Source organism: Capra hircus, chromosome 1 (genome assembly GCF_001704415.2).
Source record: "Capra hircus breed San Clemente chromosome 1, ASM170441v1, whole genome shotgun sequence".
NCBI classification, from domain to species: Eukaryota; Metazoa; Chordata; class Mammalia; order Artiodactyla; family Bovidae; genus Capra; species Capra hircus.
The window spans coordinates 42,928,413-42,948,764 of NC_030808.1; the positions used below are offsets into that span (position 1 = coordinate 42,928,413).

Sequence of the window (20,352 nt, forward strand, 5' to 3'; positions counted from 1 at the left end):
ATCTCAGATAACAGGTACTCAGAGAAAATACCGCATTTCTGTTTTCAGAAATTGTAAAATGTGGGAATCATCATATAAAGTGAAAATTACCTTGCTTTTCTAGAACTGAGTATGAAGCCAAAAAACCTCGTCCAGAAACGTGAATTCCACTCATGAACAGCACTGTGATTTCATTGCTTTTTGATTCAATTGAATGGTTCATTTGCAACCCCAGACCACAGTATTTGCCTAGGATGAAAGAAAAGCAGATATTTGGTATGATTCATAAAGTCAACATTATGTACTATGTACGTAACAGAATCATAATATACACCAAGCTGACCAAACTAGGTATTACACTAATCTAAAATGGTGACTAGAATATTACTCTGGAGAGAAAAAAAACAAAACAAAAAACAGCAAGTAATAAACTGTTCAAATGACTCAAAGGGAAAAACAGTATATTCAGACATCACTGACCTTATAATGACTCAATTTCCTGTGAAACACAAGTATTTCCTTTAAAATAGTGAAAAGGAATTAAAAAAAAATTAAAGTATTTCATGTAGGCAAGTGGCTCATAAATGAACCAATAGTTAATTGGTGGTATTCTTAACATGTTTCCCATAGGGTGCCCCCAGATTCCTGAGCACAGGGACCCCTCCAAACTTTTACAGATCTTTTCAAGTTTTCTTCCAAGAATTGTTGGACTTCTGTCAACCCCTTTAGGTGGTCATGTTCAGCCCTACAGTTGTAAGTATGATATGACAATTTACATTCACTCCTCTATATAGCCTTTTCCTTGAACTTCAGAAGCATATATCTAACTGCCTAGCAACTTTTACTCTTTAAGGTTTAACAGACATGTAAAAAATAACAGATCTCCCATCAGAACAGATCTAAGTTTATTAAGATAAAAGAGAAGAAAAGAATTAAAAGAAAAGATATTGCACCAATAACTAATAAAAATGAGTTTTTCTTATGTGCATGGCAATTTTAATAAATTCTGAATAAAAAGTTCTAAAAATGTTTTAAGTTGAGCAGTGTCACTATATGCTTATAGCTCAGTTGGGAACGAACCTGCCTGCAATGCAGGAGACCCAGGTTCAGTTCTTGGGTGAGGAAGATCCCCTGGAGAAGGAAATGGCAACCTACTCCAGTATTCTTGCCTGGAGAATCTCATGGACAGAGTAGCCTGGTGGGCTACAGTCCATGGGGTCGCAAAAGTCGGACACGACTTAGACTAAGCCACCACCAAATCACTTTAATAAGAGTAATGTGTACTTCCATAGACATCATTTTCAAGGACTATACATTATCATGTGAGTAGAAAATGCTAAATAATTCACCTCTATCACCACCACCACCCCCCCAACCAAAACTGGTAAGGGAGCTAAGGTCACAAGGTTGATATATTGTAAAAAAATAATCTAATCAAAATGGACAGAAGACCTAAATAGGCATTTCTCTAAAGAAGACATTCCAATGGCCAACAGGCACATGAAAAGATGCTCAACACTGCTAATTACTAGAGAAATGAGGTATCACTTCACACCTGTCAGAATGCTATCATCCAAATTCTACAAATAATAAATGCTGGAGAGGGCATGAAGAAAAGGGAACTCTCCCATATTGCTGATGGGAATGTAAACTGGTGTAGTCGCTATGGAAAACTGTAAAATAAAGCCTCCATATGATCCGGCAATCCCATACCTGGTAATATATCCATAAAAGACAAAAACTCTAACTTGAAAAGACATGTGTACCCACCCCGCCCTGTGTTCACAAAGCACTATTTACAACAGGCAAGATACAGAAGCAATCTAACCATCCATCAACAAATGAAAGAATAAAAAAAAGCTGTGGTATATATACATACATATATACATATACATACACACATACATATATATATACATATACACACACACAAACAGACATACATAATGGAATATTACTCAGCCATAAAAAGCAAAATATTGCCATTTGCAGCAACATAGATGTACCTAGAGAAGTAAGTCAGACAAAGACAAATATATGATATCACTTATACACGGAACCTAAAAAATCATACAGATGAATTCATTACAAAATAGACTCACAGACACAGTAAAAAAACTTATAACCATCAAAGGGGAGAGAGAGAGGTGGGGAGGGACAAATTACAATGTTTAAAAGGGACTCAGTAATATCACTAAGAATGGATTGGCCTTTCCTTCTAAAGAAGGAAAGATTAGGACTATGTAGTCATTGTTCACTTTGATTCCAGGGAAAGTGGTTATTTCAACATTATTTTGTTCATGAATAAATGACAGATCCAGTATTTGGACATTTTAAGATGAATAAGGTTCATGAGAACTCCATGAACAGTATGAAAAGGCAAAAATGATAGGATACTGAAAGAGGAACTCCCCAGGTCGGTAGGTGCCCAACACACTACTGGGTATCAGTGGAGAAGTAACTCCAGAAAGAATGATGGGAAGGAGCCAAAGCAAAAACAATACCCAGTTGTGGATGTGACTAGTGATAGAAGCAAGGTCCGATGCTGCAAAGAGCAATACTGCATAGGAACCTGGAATGTTAGGTCCATGAATCAAGGCAAATTGGAAATGGTCAAACAGGAGATGGCAAGAGTGAACATCGACATTCTAGGAATCAGCGAACTAAAATGTACTGGAATGGATGAATTTAACTCAGATGACCATTATATCCACTACTGTGGGCAAGATCCCTTAGAAGAAATGGAGTAACCATCAACAAAAGAGTCTGAAATGCAGTACTTGGATGCAATCTCAAAAATGACGGAATGATCTCTCTTCATTTCCAAGGCAAACCATTCAATATCACAGTGATCCAAGCCTAGCCCCAACCAGTAACGCTGAAGAAGCTGAAGCTGAATGGTTCTATGAAGACCTACAAGACCTTTTAAAACTAACACCCAAAAAAGATGTCCTTTTCATTATAGGGGACTGGAATGCAAAAGTAGGAAGTCAAGAAACACCTGGAGTAACAGGCAAATTTGGCCTTGGAATATGGAATGAAGCAGGGCAAAAGCTTACAGAGTTTTGCCAAGATAACGCACTGGTCATAGCAAACACCCTCTTCCAACAACACAACAGAAGACTCTACACATAGACATCACCAGATGGCCAACACCAAAATCAGATCAATTATATTCTTTGCACCCAAAGATGGAGACGCTCTAACAAGACGGAGAAAAAAAGACGGACAAGATGGAGAAGCAAAAACAAGACCGGGAGCTGACTATGGCTCAGATCATAATCTCCTTATTGCCAAATTCAGGCTTAAATTGAAGAAAGTATGGAAACCACTAGACCATTCAGGTATGATCTAAATCATCTCCCTTATGACTATACATTGGAAGTGAGAAATAGATTTAAGGGCCTAGATCTGATAGACAGAGTGCCTGATGAACTGTGGACGGAGGTTCGTGACATTGTGCAGGAGACAGGGATCAAGACAATCCCCACGGAAAAGAAATGCAAAAAAGCAAAATGACTGTGAGGAGGACTTACAAATAGCTGTGAAAAGAAGAGAAGCGAAAAGCAAAGGAGAAAAGGAAAGATAAACCCATTTGAACACAGAGTTCCAAAGAATAGCAAGGAGAGACAAGAAAGCCTTCCTCAGAGATCAATGCAAAGAAATAGAGAAAAACAACAGAATGGGACAGACTAGAGATCTCTTCAAGAAAATTAGAGATACCAAGGGAACATTTCATGCAAAGATGGGCTCGATAAAGGACAGAAATGGTATGGACCTAACAGAAGTAGAAGATATTAGGAAGAAATGACAAGAATACACAGAAGAATGGTACAAAAGAGATCTACATGACCCAGATAATCACGATGGTGTGATCACTCACCTAGAGACAGACATCCTGGAATGTGAAGTCAAGTGGGCCTTAGGAAGCATCACTACGAACAAAGCTAGTGGAGGTGATGGAATTCCAGTTGAGCTATTTCAAATCCTGAAAGATGATGCTGAGAAAGTGCTGCACTCTATATGCCAGCAAATTTGGAAAACTCAGCAGTGGCCACAGGACTGGAAAAGGTCAGTTTTCATTCCAATCCCAAAGAAAGGCAATGCCAAAGAATGCTCAAACTACTGCACAACTGCACTCATCTCACATGCTAGTAAAGTAATGCTCAAAATTCTCCAAGCCAGGCTTCAGCAATACGTGAACAGTGAACTTCCAGATGTTCAAGCTTGTTTTAGAAAAGGCAGAGGAACCAGAGATCAAATTGCCAACATCCACTGGATCATGGAAAAAGTAAGAGAGTTCCAGAAAAGCATATATTTCTGCTTTATTGACTATGCCAAAGCCGTTGACTGTGTGGATCACAACACACTGTGGAAAATTCTGAAAGAGATGAGAATACCAGACCACCTGACCTGCCTCTTGAGAAACCTATATGCAGGTCAGGAAGCAACAGTTAGAACGGGACATGGAACAACAGACTGGTTCCAAATAGAAAAAGGAGTACGTCAAGGCTGTATACTGTCACCCTGCTTATTTAACTTATATACAGAGTACATCATGAGAAAAGCTGGGCTGGAAGAAGCACAAGCTGGAATCAACATTGCCAGGAGAAATATCAGAAACCTCAGATATGCAGATGACACCACCCTTATGGCAGAAAGTGAAGAGAAGCTAAAAAGCCTCTTGATGAAAGTGAAAGTGGAGAGTGAAAAAGTTGGCTTAAAACTCAACATTCAGAAAACGAAGATCACAGCATCTGGTCCCATCACTTTACGGGAAATAGATGGGGAAACAGTGGAAACAGGGTCAGACTTTATTTTTTGGGCTCCAAAATCACTGCAGATGGTGATTGCAGCCATGGAATTAAAAGACATTTACTCCTTGGAAGAAAAGTTATGACCAACCTAGATAGCATATTAAAAAGCAGAGATATTACTTTGACAACAAGGTCCGTCTAGTCAAGGCTACGGTTTTTCCTGTGGTCATGTATGGATGTGAGAGTTGGACTGTGAAGAAAGCTGAGCACTGAAGAATTGATGCTTTTGATCTGTGGTGTTGGAGAAGACTCTTGAGAGTCCCTTGGACTGCAAGATCCAACCAGTCCATTCTAAAGGAGATCAGTCCTGGGTGTTCATTGGAAGGAGGCTGAAACTCCAGTACTTTGGCCACCTTGTGCAAAGAGTTGACTCACCGGAAAAGACTCTGATGCTGGGAGGGATTGGGGGCAGGAGGAGAAGGGGACAACAGAGGATGAGCTGGCTGGATAGAATCACCGACTCGATGCACATGAGTTTGGGTGAAATCCAGGAGCTGGTGATGGACAGGGAGGCCTGGCATGCCGCAATTCATGGGATCACAAAGAGTCGGACACGACTGAGAGACTGAACTGAAGGTTCACGTGAGAAAATGTACCTTGAGACCTTTACTCTTACTTCACACATTCACAAAGAACAATCTGGATGGACTGAGGATTTAAATGTGCAGAAGGGGAAAATTAAAGCATTTAGAGGAAAACCCTGAGAACATCTTCATAATCTGTAAGGGGGCAAAGATTTTAAAAGAGAATGCAAAAAGTATTAATACTAATCATGAAAAAAAATTAATGTGAACATTAAAATTAAGTTAAAATTAATGTTTGCTTATCAAAAGATACCAATATAAAGAGATAAAAAGGAAAGCTATAGAAAGGGAGAATATTTGTAACATCTATATCTAAAAAGAACCCATAACCAGAATATATAAAAGAACCCCTACAAATGAGAAAATAATCATCCAATAGAAAAAATGCATTAAAAACTTCAAGATTCTTCACAGAAGATACTCAATGACTAATAAATACATGAAGACAGAACAATATCATTTGCCATTAGATAAGGCAAAGCTACATGACATGTGTTCATACATACTAGAAGTGTGATAATAGAAAAAAATAGAGAATAATAACTAGAAGTCTCCTACATTGGCGGTGCGTGTGGAATGGCACTACCACAGAGGCTCTTGGCAATATCTACCAAAGCTGACCATATGGACACTCAGGGAACCAGCAATTCCTCTTCTAGATACAGAAATGTGCATTAATGTTCACCAAAAGATAGGTGATAGAACATTCAGAGCAAACAATTAATAACAGCCAAAAAGGGTTATTCATATAGTGGATATATCTTAATTTCCTTATTGTCAGAAGTTTAGCTTGCTTCTGATTTTTCTACACAGTGAATGCTGCAATAAACATTTTCCTAACATAACTTCTTCTATCTTTTAAAATATTTAAGAGTGACTTTTTAGAGTGATTTTTAATATTTGCTTCCACACTGCTGCTTAAGTGAGCTAGGCCAGTTAATACAGCCTCAATATTAAAAAATGACAAATTTCATCACACCACTATATTAAAAGCTATGTTTTTAACCAAACCAAGAGTAAGGGAGGTCATATACTTAGTTCTAAAACTTTTACATTTCTCTGATTATAAGAAAAGCTGCCTCCTCCAATATCCTCTTTTCATAATGGCAGCATGGACAAAAGAGCACCCAAGTTTTTACCAGTATCCATGAAGGTGACTAAAGGGTCCTGACTGAAAATTTTATTGTAGTCATGTGGATCAAAATATCTGCAAAGCAATACCAATCTTCCTCATCAAATTTTTCTAAGTAGGCTTTTCTTCTCTCTTGTGAAACTTTCTACCTGAACTGAGAACTATAAGACTTTTTCTCTGGAAAATCGGCACATTTCTGGATAGAGGAAAGCTCCATACTCAGAAAAGGTAAATGACTCAAGGCCCTGGCTCTTATTAAGTTGACAGCTTCTTTTAGGACAGCTGGCAGAATTTTCTTATACTAAGTACACTAATGTGAAAAGCAATGAGTCATAACTGTTTGGACTTCAGCAAAACCAAATGTGCCGCCAAGCATCACAGGTGAGACATACATAGCATACCAAGGAATTTCTTTCCAAGATTTTCTGGAAAAGTAAACTTTTTACCACTTATAAGATGTCAAAGACTTTTTAATATTTCCTGTAAGGGTTCACAAATAGGAGTTCTTGGATACGGTCAGCATCACATGGTCTAGTTTTATCCAGTTGAATGAGAAACGGGTCAGGTGTCAATTCCTCACTAACCTGTCTCAAAACATTAGAAAAAACCACTTACAGAGACAAAGCATTAGCAAAGCTTTAGCATTTCTCTGTTCTTGTCCACAAACCAGCTTGACCATTCTAGGGTACACAGATTCACTAAGGCCTTTTGAAATGCATATGGCTTCTGTACTTTCCAATGCAACAAACAACCTCATATGATGCTTCTGCATTAGGAACAAATCCAAGTTAAATGTGGGTACCCATCCAGCTTCTAATGAAAAAAAAATTCACAGTAATCAATGTATTTTTGTGGTAAACAGATATGAGATGACTTTAGCCTTCCTGAGATCATGTTTTCACAGACCAGGACTTTATCTCACATGAAATTCTTACATGGCTCTTATACACTATGTAAGACACCCATAATCATTAAGGTTAGAGATCACTTCTTTAACTCCTGCCCATAAATAAAATGTTAATGATGATTTTATTGTAATAACACTTCTTTCAAATGAAATGATTTATATTTTAACTTGATGTAAAATAATAATAATAATTTTTTTTGACAAAGAGAACTTTAAAAGAAACTCCAAGAATGAAATTTATTTTATTTTTATTAGGGTCAGAAATCCCTAAAACATATCAAGAGATTTCATGGAGTCTAACAGAAACTTCTGCTTTATTGACTATGCCAAAGCCTTTGACTGTGTGGATCACAATAAACTGTGGAAAATTCTGAAAGAGATGGAAATACCAGACCACCTGACCTGCCTTTTGAGAAATCTGTATGCAGGTCAGGAAGCAGCAGTTAGAACTGGACATGGAACAACAAACTGGTTCCAAATAGGAAAAGGAGTACGTCAAGGCTGTATATTGTCACCCTGCTTATTTAATTTATATGCAGAGTACATCATGAGAAACGCTGGACTGGAAGAAACACAAGCTGGAATTAAGATTGCCAGGAGAAATATCAATAACCTCAGATATGCAGATGATACCACCCTTATGGCAGAAAGTGAAGAGGAACTAAAAAGCCTCTTCATGAAAGTGAAAGTGGAGAGTGAAAAAGTTGGCCTAAAGCTCAACATTCAGAAAACGAAGATCATGGGATCCGGTCCCATCACTTCATGGGAAATAGATGGAAACACTGGAAACAGTGTCAGACTTTATTTTGGGGGGCTCCCAAATCACTGCAGATGGTGACTGCAGCCATGAAATTAAAAGATGCTTACTCCTTGGAAGAAAAGTTATGACCAACCTAGATAGTATATTCAAAAGCAGAGACAGTACTTTGCTGACTAAGGTCCATCTAGTCAAGGCTATGGTTTTTCCTTAGCCTTGTATGGATGTGAGAGTTGGACTGTGAAGAAGGCTGAGCGCAGAAGAATTGATGCTTTTGAATTGTGGTGTTGGGGAAGACTCTTGAGAGTCCCTTGGACTGCAAGGAGATCCAACCAGTCCATTCTGAAGGAGATCAGCCCTGGGATTTCTTTGGAAGGAATGATGCTGAAGCTGAAACTCCAGTACTTTGGCCACCTCATGTGAAGAGTTGACTCATTGGAAAAGACTCTGATGCTGGGAGAGATTGGGGGCAGGAGGAGAAGGGGACAACAGAGGATGAGATGGCTGGATGGCATCACGGACTCGATGGACGTGAGTCTGAGTGAACTCCGTGAGATGGTGATGGACAGGGAGGCCTGGTGTGCTGAGATACATGGGGTCGCAATGAGTTGGGCGCGACTGAACTGAACTGAACTGAACAGTAACTTAAGTGGCAAAGGTTAATGAAAGACCCATCAGGGGAGACAAAGACACTTAAGATACCTCATGCATAGCTAGAAAATACTGAAAACTAAATCCACTGGTAGGTAAGACGACTGACCTCAGAGAAGGAACTTAAAACCAAAGAAATCCTGAATAGGGCGATTTTGGATAGGAAACACTTTGGTAGGGGAAGTAGGTTAAAAGTAGCAGAGAGATATGGAAACTGTATGGCAAAGATGGGGATGCAACCAAATAAGAGCAGGAAATTTAGGATCTTGCAAGATATATAGATTATATATTTTTTTAAAAAAAAGGATATACAATCCCTTCCCTTTTACAGCCTCTCCTGTTGAGGGGGAAAAAAAAAAAGTAGGAAAGAAAAATTTACTACACTAACAGAAGAGGGCTATCACGAAATTATGATAAACGACAAAACTTGTAAACCATATAAACCACTGCAAACTGCCAGCACTGTCCACAGAAGTACTTAGGCATTGTCTTTATCTGGTCCCAAAAGGTAGGAAAAAAATGAGAATCTCAGCAGTTCAATTTATGGAAACCCCTTCATCCCCCAAAACGATGGTAAAACAGAAATAAACTGGAACACAACACTAAACTTAATTAAATGTCCTCAAACAAGCAACTGGGGATATGGCAAAACACCTCGAAACAGAAACTCAAAAACTAAGAACAGAAATGGACAAAAAGCAGGGAAGAAAAAGAGTTGGCTGATTTCAGAAAAGAAATGCAAAAAAGTGACAAAATTATGTCAGAAATATTACAAGGTGCACAAGGAGTAATATTCTAATGAAAATATGATAATAAATGTTGAAGAAAAGAACAAATACTATGAAAAGGAAACTGAAAAAAGTAAAAAGGATCAGTGAGAACGTGGCTTAAATGAATGTGATTGAAACAGCAAAGAAGGCTGTTTTCTTACAATTAAGGTATTTTAAAAAGATATGTAAGACAATGGAACAGAAATAACATTAAACTATAATTCAAGAAAGTTTTCTAGAATCTAAAGTGAAAGAGCTCATTGGATACAGTGAAAACTAACCCAATGATAAACTTCAATACATATCCTTGTAAAACTGTTTGACTTTAAAGGAATCTTTACGTAAGCTTCAATACAAAAATTAAATATCTTATAAGGGCAAGAGAATTCAATTAGTATCAAACTTCTCAAAAAACAGTAACAAAAAAGCCAGGCAATAATCGCAGAGCTTTTTTTTTTTAACTCAAAGAATGAAAAAAAAAAAAAAAAACCGTCAAAGAATGAACATATGAACCAAAAACTTACATATAAGATCAAACTGATACTCAAAGTAAGAAAAAATTCTAAATTAAGCAGCTCTAAACATGCAAGATAACTGTACTCAAGCCTCTTTTAAGGAATCAATCTATTCAAAGATGAACTTCATTCATTTAAGATACAATTGGGAGAACTTAAGTAAAAAGACTGCCAGTGAGCATTTAATATATTTAAACAGTGATAAAAGTTGGATGAGTTGAAGATTAAGATATTATATGATACAGGCTATGTGTTATAAATTTTGTTCTGTCAGAGTAGAAATGAGGAAAGAAGCAGGAGGGAAAGAGGAAAGAATTAGGTTGGTACAAATGTAATTGCAGTTTCGGACCGTGAATTTTATATCATTACAAATAGGCTCCAACACATCTTTATTAATCAGAATAGGAACCATTACAATCAGCACATTTTTGCCAATGAGAAATATGCTTTCTTATTCTTGTAGCATAAAAATTCAGGATTTGATAAACTCTTAGAAAGCATTTTCCCCACAAAAAGTTGTCCAGATGCTTGAAGAAGTGGTAGTAGGCTGACGAGAGGTCAGGTGAAAATGGTGAATGAGGCAAAACTCCGCAGCCCAATTCGTTCAACTTTTGCAGCACTGGTGTGAGACGTGGCGGGCTTTGTCATGGAGAGGAAGCGGGCCCTTTCTGTTGACCAACGCCGGCTGCAGGCACTGCAGTTTTCGGTGCATCTCATAGATCTGCTGAGCATACTTCTCAGATGTAATGGTTTTGCCAGGATTCAGAAAGCTATAGTGGATCAGACCAGCAACAGACCACCAAACAGTGACTATGACCTTTTTTTGGTGCAAGTTTGGCTTTAGGATGTGCTCTGGAGCTTCTTCCCAGTCCAACCATTGGGCTGTTGATTGCCGGTTGTTCTATGAAAGCCACTTTTCATTGCAAGTCACAATCTGATCAAGAAATGGTTCCTTATTGTTGCACAGAATAAGAGAAGACGATACTTCAAAACGACGATTTTTCTGATTTGTGGTCAGCTCATGAGGCACCCACCCACTTATTGGGCTTTTTCACCTTTCCAATTTGCTTCAAACGCCAAATGACCATAGAATGGTCGACACTGAGTTCTTCGGCAACTTCTCGTATAATTATAAGAGGATCAGCTTCGATGATGCTCTCAATTGGTCATTTTCAACTTCTGATGGCTGGCCACTACGCTTATCTTCAAGGCTCTTGTCTTCTTTGCAAAACTTCCTGAACCACCACTGTGCTGTATATTTGTTAGCAGTTCCTGGGCCAACTGTGTTGTTGATGTTGCAAGTTGTCTCTGCTGCTTTATGACCCATTTTGAACTCAAATATAAGAAAATCACTTAAATTTGCTTTTTTGTCTAACATCATTTCCATAGTCTAAAATACATATAAAATGCACAGCAAGTAATAAGTCATTAGCAAAAAAAAAAAAAAAACACAGTGAAAGACGTAGTAAAATGAGGTATAATATAACTATATTTATTTAAGAACGTATTCAATATCAAATGGTAAATTTCAACAAGGCAAAAATCACAATTACTTTTGCACCAACCTAATAGAACAGTTCACTGAATGTTATATGAATAAACGATAGGAGTTACAGGCAACTGGTAGGAATGAAAAGACACCATGAAAAATAGACAAATCAGATAATAAAAGACGAAGTCAATGGGATTAGAGGTATTTAAGAACATAAAATCGAAAAAAAATAAAAGTAAAATTGGAAGGTAATATTTAAAACTACAAAACTCATTTAAACTCCAAAAGGAGTTTAAATATAAATGAAAAGAAAACAATACAAAGAAATAAACACAGCAAATATAAAACACATGACTGATTATACCTTAAAATAACATGAGTTAAGACAAAAAAAAAACTTAGTTTTATAAACAGATAAAACAGGTATTAGCTTTAATTAAAAAAAAATATTTTCAATTTGGTTCATAAAATGAGACCCTCAAGCATGTTATATATAAGAAATACATCCCAAATAAAATGATTCAGCAAGGCTAAAAGGAAAGGGATGAGCAAAGACAGGAATGCCAAGCAAATGAATGTAAAAAGTGATAAGGAGGAAGGTGTCTATATACTAATAACACAAAAAAAATTGCAAACTAAAAAGTACTAAGTATGACAAAGGAGAAACTTTGTAATGCTAGAAGTCATGATTTAAAATGAAGACATTATAATTATGAATAGCTATGCAACAACATTGCAGTCACCTTTATAAAAGTAAAAACCCAAAGATATGCCAAAAGAAAAAAAGACACTAGAAACAGATCAAGTAGATAAAAATAAAGATATGAAAAACTAAACAGCATAATAAGATATTTTAGATGCATATTAAACTTTATATCTTACTATTAGAGAATAAACCTTCCTCTCAAGCATACATGAGACGGTCACAAAAAAAGATATCTTAGGGTATACATAAAATAAAAGCAAGTTCCATAAAGTAGAATATTATAATTTTTCTGAGCACAATGCAATAAAACTAAAAAACTATTAACAGTAACAGTATGTGTACAATGTTTACTTTAATGCTAACTACCTGAGGATCAACTTAGAGGCAGTGAGCTGATACTCTCAATCTAAAGCAGCAATACTGAGAATTTGGGTCAGACAGTACTTTGGGGGCCTGTCCTATGTACTGTAGGACACATAACACACCTCCTAGATGCCAGTAACACTGCCTTCTCCTCCAGTGGGACAACCAAAAATGTCTCCAGACATCTCCAGTGTCCCCTTGGAAGGCAAAATACCAAACTTTTGAGAACATCGTCCAAAGAGAAAATGACAAAGCTCTCAAAAAGAAAAATCAGTTGACTGAGGTTTAGAGACTTAAATTAAGCATGAGGCTGAAGCTAAATAGAAGAGCTACAGGTCCAGCTAGGATTTATAGAGAGAGAAGGGTAAGGATCAGGATAATTTGTAATAGAAATCCGAGCGAGTTAATGAAGGCAGGTATTACCCCTGGATGGTTAGCTTTCATGTAAGTTGTGTTTGTTGTATAAACAGTTTGTCTCTCTTATGTTTGTGCATCAGTTAACGTATGTTAGTCACTGTAGAAAACAGATTTTTCAGGGCTGACATTTGTTTTGATTGGTCAATACCTATGTTGAAACTACTATTAAATATTTTATAATACTGACTGTAAAGAAAAAATAATGTCAAAATAGGGAGTTCCCTGATAGCCTAGTTGTTTGTTAGGATTCTGGGCTTCCACCCTGGTGGCCCAGATTTAGTCCCTGATCAGGGAAATGAGATCCTGCAAGCTGCCACGTGGCCACCCCCAAAAAAAGGTTATTTCAAAATAAATAAAGGAAAAAGTTAATGTTTACTAGAAAGTTGCTAGTTTCAACATTTTAGGGTAAGTGGCTGCTGCTGCTCTAAGTTGCTTCAGTCGTGTCCGACTCTGTGAGACCCCATAGACAGCAGCCCACCAGGCTCCTCCGTCCACAGGATTCTCCAGGCAGGAACACTGGAGTGGGCTGCCATTGCCTTCTCCATAGGGTAAGTGGACCATGTAGTAAAGAAATTAAGGAGTGATGTCACCACCACCACGTGTGTACACTCAGTCAGGTCCTGCTCTTTGCAACCCCATGGACTGTAGCCCACCAGGCTCCTCTGTCAATGGAATTTTCCAGGCAAGAAATACTGGAGCGGGTTTGCAATTTCCTATTCCAGGGGATTTTTTCCAACCCAGGGATAGAAACCATGTCTCTTGTGTCTTGTGTACTGGCTGGATACCTGTTAATACCTGCCAATAGATACCTACCAATTACTGGTATCTATTACTCTATAGCCTAGTGGTTGAAGTTATAGACTTTGCTGTTAGCCAGACCTTAATTCAAGTCCCAACTCTGCCTATATGACTTTGGGCAAGTTGCTTACCTTTTTAAAACTTATCTGTTTTATGGGAATAATGTGCAGGATTCTTGTAGGACTCAATGCAATCAAGCATGCCAAGGGCCTACAGTAAGAGACACCAATTCTGGAGCCGCTGCTTAGGTTTGAATTCCACACAGCAATTTGCCAGCTGTGTGACCTTGGGCAACTGATTCAACCTCTCTGTGCTGCAGTTCTCTCATCAGCAAATGGGGGTGAGAAAAGCACCTATTTCAAGAGTTCTTGTGAAGACTGCATGAGTTAACTGACAAAAGTGATTTGAATAGTACCTGGCAAATAGCAAGCACTGCATGCATGGTGGTTATTTTCGTTATTAAACTGAGCCTCTACAGAATAAAAATCAAAAAATCTTAGAAATCATTATCATCATTACATACCTAATATTATCATCGTTTCAACTTTTTTCAAGAGGTTTGGTGGTAAAGAGAAAGAAAATATATTTACTTTTTCTCTTAAACAAGGAAGACCTGAGCATATTATAGGCTAAGGGGACAAACAATACAGAAAGAGAAACTTCTCTGAAAATGTAACGGACACGGAATCATTTACGAGATGAAGCCCTGAGGACCTCAGTTTCCCTCTTTGTAAATATTATATGAAGACTCTAAGAGACACAATTTTTAAAGATACTTTGGATGAAGGTTTAAAACAGAATATATATCTTTAAATATACCTTTGAACACATAGACACACATTTACATTTCTTCTACAGAATGCATTTTCCTTTAATAGCTACTAGGTTTGAAAATATTTAGCTTCTCTTTTAGAGATCTACCCACAAATTCCTTCATCCCCCCAAAAGTTCAGTTAAAATGGAAATTTTAAGCAAAATGCAGGAAGAAAATAAATACAATAGAGTGGGAAAAGGTTACAAGTAAGTAAAAATTTTTCTTTTAAATTTCATGTTTGGACTAATTATCAATAATATCCATCAGGGAAATGATGCTAGTAGATGTCTATGGACCCAAATAAAATACTGGAGTTATATATGTATAGAAAGTTAAGATGAACAACAAATGAATTTAATTTTCACCTCTATGATTGTGGGGCAACCACAGAGCAACCACTATGTCTCAGACTCCAAGGATTAAAGAATAATCAAAGGGGAAAAGCCGCAATGAAATTTTCTCATTCCAGCACAATCTGCCTATAAAAAGAACAGATCTAGAGAGCCAGTCTTAACTCTATCATTAAACATCTTTTTTGTCAGTGAAAACAAGTACCACTACACTAATTTCACAAAGATTTCTGGACAGTCTAGCTACTTAGAAAGTTGTTATATAGTATCATAATAAACTCATATGTTTAAATAATATTACATATTACTGCCTACTCTTTAAAGAAAATAGAAAATAACCACGTAAACCAAAAGTGCTTTATCAATTAAGTCACATTCTAATGATTTACAATTTAAAAATGACTCCTTGAGAAAGCATTCCTTTCACTTTCTTTTCTTGATTATTCCATAATACAATCTCTCAGGGGAGAAAAGTCCCTAAAATTAACACCTACAGGGGGAAAAAAAAAATCTAAGCTTTATACCAAAGTAGGAACCATATTTATAGGAAAATGCAGCTCATTTGAAGCTGCCTCTATTCAGAAGGGACCCTGAGAAAAGATAACATAGAAAACGGGATTCTTTACCATTGTCACTGGAATCTTAATGCCCACATATATTTGTTTCTGTCCTGTAATTCCTGCATATCTACCTAATCAGAATATTAAACAGTTATTCTTGAATGACATTTATTTCTCTGCCAATCAGGAAAGTTACTTTTCTAACCACCGCCCCCCCACCTCAAACAGCTCCTCAAATGGAGGACCAGAGGATAAATGGCAGGTGGTGATGGGAGGGGTAGGGAGGTGGGATGGAGCAGAGCTAAAGTTCAACAGGAATCATCATCACTCAGTCCCCTTGACCTCACCTGTGTGACGAGATAGCAAGGGAAAACAAACCCCACGGAAATAGGGGAGAGCTGAGCACCGTAAAGTATTACTTTATTTACCTGTACCATTCTTCCTATGGTACAGGTGATGACTTTGCAGTCTGGACCATGCCCTGTAGAAAGGATTCTCAGCAGGTAGGTCCTAAGAACTGGGATGAGAACCTGGTGAGTGATTTAAAACCTGTTTTGTCACTCTTCCTCTTTAGCAGCATAACCCTATTGTCCAAATACATAATCCTCTTGTCTTCTTTTTTTTAATAAAGAGCACTTTCATTATGGAAATTAAAAAAAAAAACAAAACACCAAAGTAGAGAGATGCGCTCCCATGTGCCCGGTGTGCCATTCTGGTTTCGCCGGCCCTCTTCCTACCTCTTTTTTCCCTGACATATTTAGAAACAAATCCAAGACATATTGTTTGAACTTCAGAATGTCTCTAACAAACCAGATCTTGAACAAACCAATATAACATTACCACACACACAAAAAATTATTCCTGATTATTGCTATATGCCCAATTACTCTTACCTTAACCTAAAATTTCTCTGCTTATCTTAAAAATGTCTTCTTGCAATCAGTTTGGATCAAGGTCCAAACAAAATCACAAGGTCCACACATTACTTTTGGAAGACATCTCTCTCTAATGCATGCCAGTTATCTTGATCTCCTTCCTTTTCTTTTTTTAAAAAACACCACTTATATGTAGTCTTTGGTTGATAGAATGTGTTTCTCTAGCTCCTTTATTTCCTATAAACTGCTAAGGGCTTGATCAGATCATGGTTCACTTTTTTTTAACATTGTCTCAAAGCTGCTCAAGTGGTACTGCTGACTCCCTACTGCATCACCTCAGGAGGGAGTTAATATCCAGCTGCCTTCTATTAGCGTTAAAGTAATAGATAGTTCCTCGGGCGATCTGAGTTTCTAAAAGCTTATCCGAGACCATATATTCAAGGCAATATGCAACATGGTGATCATGAAGCCAGATTCATTGAGAGCTGACTGGGAGACAACAGTGGTTATCACTCAATAGACCAGGAACTGTTTCTCTCGGTAGGTAAGAGGCTGAAAAGTCGGGGAGAGATGAAGAGTTTGCCTCGAGATGGAGAGGAGCCCAGGAGATGAACACGATGCTCAAAAGAACAAGATACTAAGTTCCGGCTATAGTTCTAAAAGACATTTTACATACTTGTATCAGTAAAAGTCACAGAGAATTTTAGAGTTATTTATTTTATAATATTAATTCTAATATTAATATTAGATAGTCTTAGGAATTTTTCTACCTTTCCTGCTAAAGAGAAAGGTGCTGATCTCTAAGCCAAAGGTTTTCAACTTGACCTCAAAGTATATTCTCCTGGGAAGCTTTAAAAATCCCAAGGTGTGGGTCCCAACCAATCCTGATTCAACTGCTCTAGGTTGGAGACCAGAGATCTGGTATTATTTAGAAGTCTATCCAGGTGACTCTAAAATGCAGCCATAATTGAGAACCACTGTTCTTAGCTAAAAATAAAGACAACAGCAGCTAGTATCTACTAAGCAAATATTATGTGTCAGGTACCATTCTACGCACTTCACATGTACTAGTCTCATTTGCTATATTACAACTGAGGAAACAGAGACCAGGTAACTTGCCTGAGGACACAGAGCAAGCTCAAAGCAGAGTTAGAACTTTACTAACATGAAGTTTGAATCCAAAACCCGTGCTCTTAACCACCATGATATACTGACTCCTAAGCATGACTTATATTTAACTGCAGATAAAATTATCAAAGAAAAAACCAATACAAAAAGATAATTGACTTTCTCCTCCTTAGAAGCAGTGGAGCGGTATCCTGTGGCAAAGGAACCAACACAAGCTTACTAGAAAAGTGGACAAGACAGAGAGGAATCTTCTCTTCCCAAAAGAAGATTCGAATTTAAGATTTCCAGACATTCCAGTAATTTCCCACATATCCTATGGAGCATAGTTACTCAATGTTAAATATCTAATATGGCTTCAGTTTTAAAACTCTGGCCACTGATATATTGAAAATGTCCTACCTATTTCGGTTCTACTAACTCCAATTCCATTGTAAATTCTCAAGTAATTAAAGTGACAAGAATCAGAATCTTCGATGTCAAAGTCACCAAATTTGATGCGCACTCTCTCTCCCGTCTTTACACGAATCTCCCATTCGCAAACAGTGCTGTTAGGATACGTGTGTGGGTAGTTTATAGACGTCAGGGTTCCACTTTCAGGACCTAGTACAGTATGTCCACATCCATCACCTTTAAAAAAAAAAAAAAGTGATATATTATTCTTTACATCTTTAACTTACACTATAAATAATCAGGGTTTTGTGAATATTTTAAAATATGTATGCTATCAGGTATTTTATACCAACCACCAATTCCTCCCATACACAAGATAAACTAGATGACTCACTCATGTGAGCCAGGAGAAACCAGGTTAGGTCAAAATAATCAATGGTTAGCTTTATGAGTTCAAAGAACTTTCCAATCAGACAGAATAAACAGAAGTAAACATAACTTAGCAACAATTATACCATATTTATATATATATATTATAATAAATCCAATCTTTAAGAGTATTAGTTCACAGTAATTGTTCAAAATAAAAAAACTATAACAATAAATCTACACGATCAGCTTCATCTATTTACTTATAAATACCACAAGCCTCTTCTAAAGTCTCTGTAAGAAGTTGAATGATTTCTAAAAATACTTAAGCTATACTAAAGACTGGGGCTTGCCAGGTGGCACAAGTGGTAGAAAAACCTGCCCGCCAATGCAGGAGACTTAAGAGATGGGAGTTCGACCCCCGGGTGGGGAAGATCCCCTGGAGGAGGGCACGGCAACCCTTCACATCTTGGCAGCAGCATTATTTGTTCCAGAAATTCCCTCAGCAACTGAATATGGAAACCTAGCTAACTTAACACATTGTAAAAATCCAATATCCTCATTATTCCCTTTATCATAAAATGTGCTATTTCACTGAGCACCTAGAAAGAGACAATAATACTGATTAAAAAGTTTCAGCTGTTGCTCCAATTGAATCATTTAGCATTCCTTAATGACGGGATTCAAATAAATGTCTAATAGGAAAATGAATACATCCTTTCAAAATGATAGTATTTTCTCCTTCAAAAGAACTGTTTATAATCCCCTTCTGGAATAGTTCAGAACTTAAAAAAAAAAAAAGAACTATTAAAAGCGACACTTCTGAGTTTTAACCTCAATATGGATACAGATGAATTTTTAAGAAAATTTTCTATTATCTTGATTTTTTATTTTTAAAAACAATGCAGGGCTGATTTTATTTACTAGAACAGAGTTTTAAAAGCCTATGAATAAGAACATAGTATCTAGCAAGCAGCAGTTGTAAAATAAATGCTTATTTGCAAGGAGATCCAACCAGTCCATCCTAAAGGAAATCAGTCCTGAATATTCATTGGAAAGACTGATGTCGAAGCTGAAACTACAATAGTGTGGCCACCTGATGCAAAGAGCTGACTCATTGGAAAAGACCCCAATGCTGGGAAAGAAAGGCGGGAGGAGAAGGGGATGACAGAGAATGAGATGGATGGCATCACCAACTCCATGGACATGAGTTTGAGTAAACTCTGGGAGTTGGTGATGGATAGAGAAACCTATATGCAGGTCAGGAAGCAACAGTTAGAACTGGACATGGAACAACAGACTGGTTCCAAATAGGAAAAGGAGTACGTCAAGGCTGTATATTGTCACCCTGCTTATTTAACTTACATGCAGAGTACATCATGAGAAACGCTGGGCTGGAAGAACCACAAGCTGGAATCAAGATTGCTGGGAGAAATATCAATAACCTCAGATATGCAGATAACACCATCCTTATGGCAGAAAGTGAAGAGAAGCTAAAAAGCCTCGATGAAAGTGAAAGAGGAGAGTGAAAAAGTTGGCTTAAAGCTCAACATTCAGAAAACGAAGATCATGGCATCTGGTCCCATCACTTCATGGCAAATAGATGGGGAACCAGTGGAAACAGGGTCAGACTTTATTTTGGGGGTTCCAAAATCACTGCAGATGGTGACTGCAGCCATGAAATTAAAAGACGCTTACTCCTTGGAAGAAAAGTCATGACCAACCTAGATAGCATATTGAAAGGCAGAGACATTACTTTGTCAACAAAGGTCTGTCTAGTTTTTCCAGTGGTCACGTATGGATGTGAGAGTTGGACTGCGAAGAAAGCTGAGCACCGAAGAATTGATGCTTTTGAACTGTGGTGTTGGAGAAGACTCTTGAGAGTCCCTTGGACTGCAAGGAGATCCAGCTAGTCCATTCTGAAGGAGATCAGCCCTGGGTGTTCTTTGGAGGGAATGACGCTGAAGCTGAAACTCCA

The 20,352-nt window shown here is 37.5% G+C and overlaps 1 protein-coding gene across 1 annotated transcript in view; it reads right to left on the reverse strand.

Moving 5' to 3' along the window:
- Positions 1-20,352, reverse strand: part of DCBLD2 (discoidin, CUB and LCCL domain containing 2) — an 81,972-nt gene that overhangs the window by 41,970 nt on the left and 19,650 nt on the right. The window contains exons 2-3 of the mRNA XM_005674883.3: positions 18,015-18,242; positions 91-228 (exon numbers count right to left, since the gene is read on the reverse strand). Of these exons, the coding sequence (XP_005674940.3) occupies positions 91-228; positions 18,015-18,242 (366 nt within the window). The remainder of the gene's footprint in view (positions 1-90; positions 229-18,014; positions 18,243-20,352) is intronic.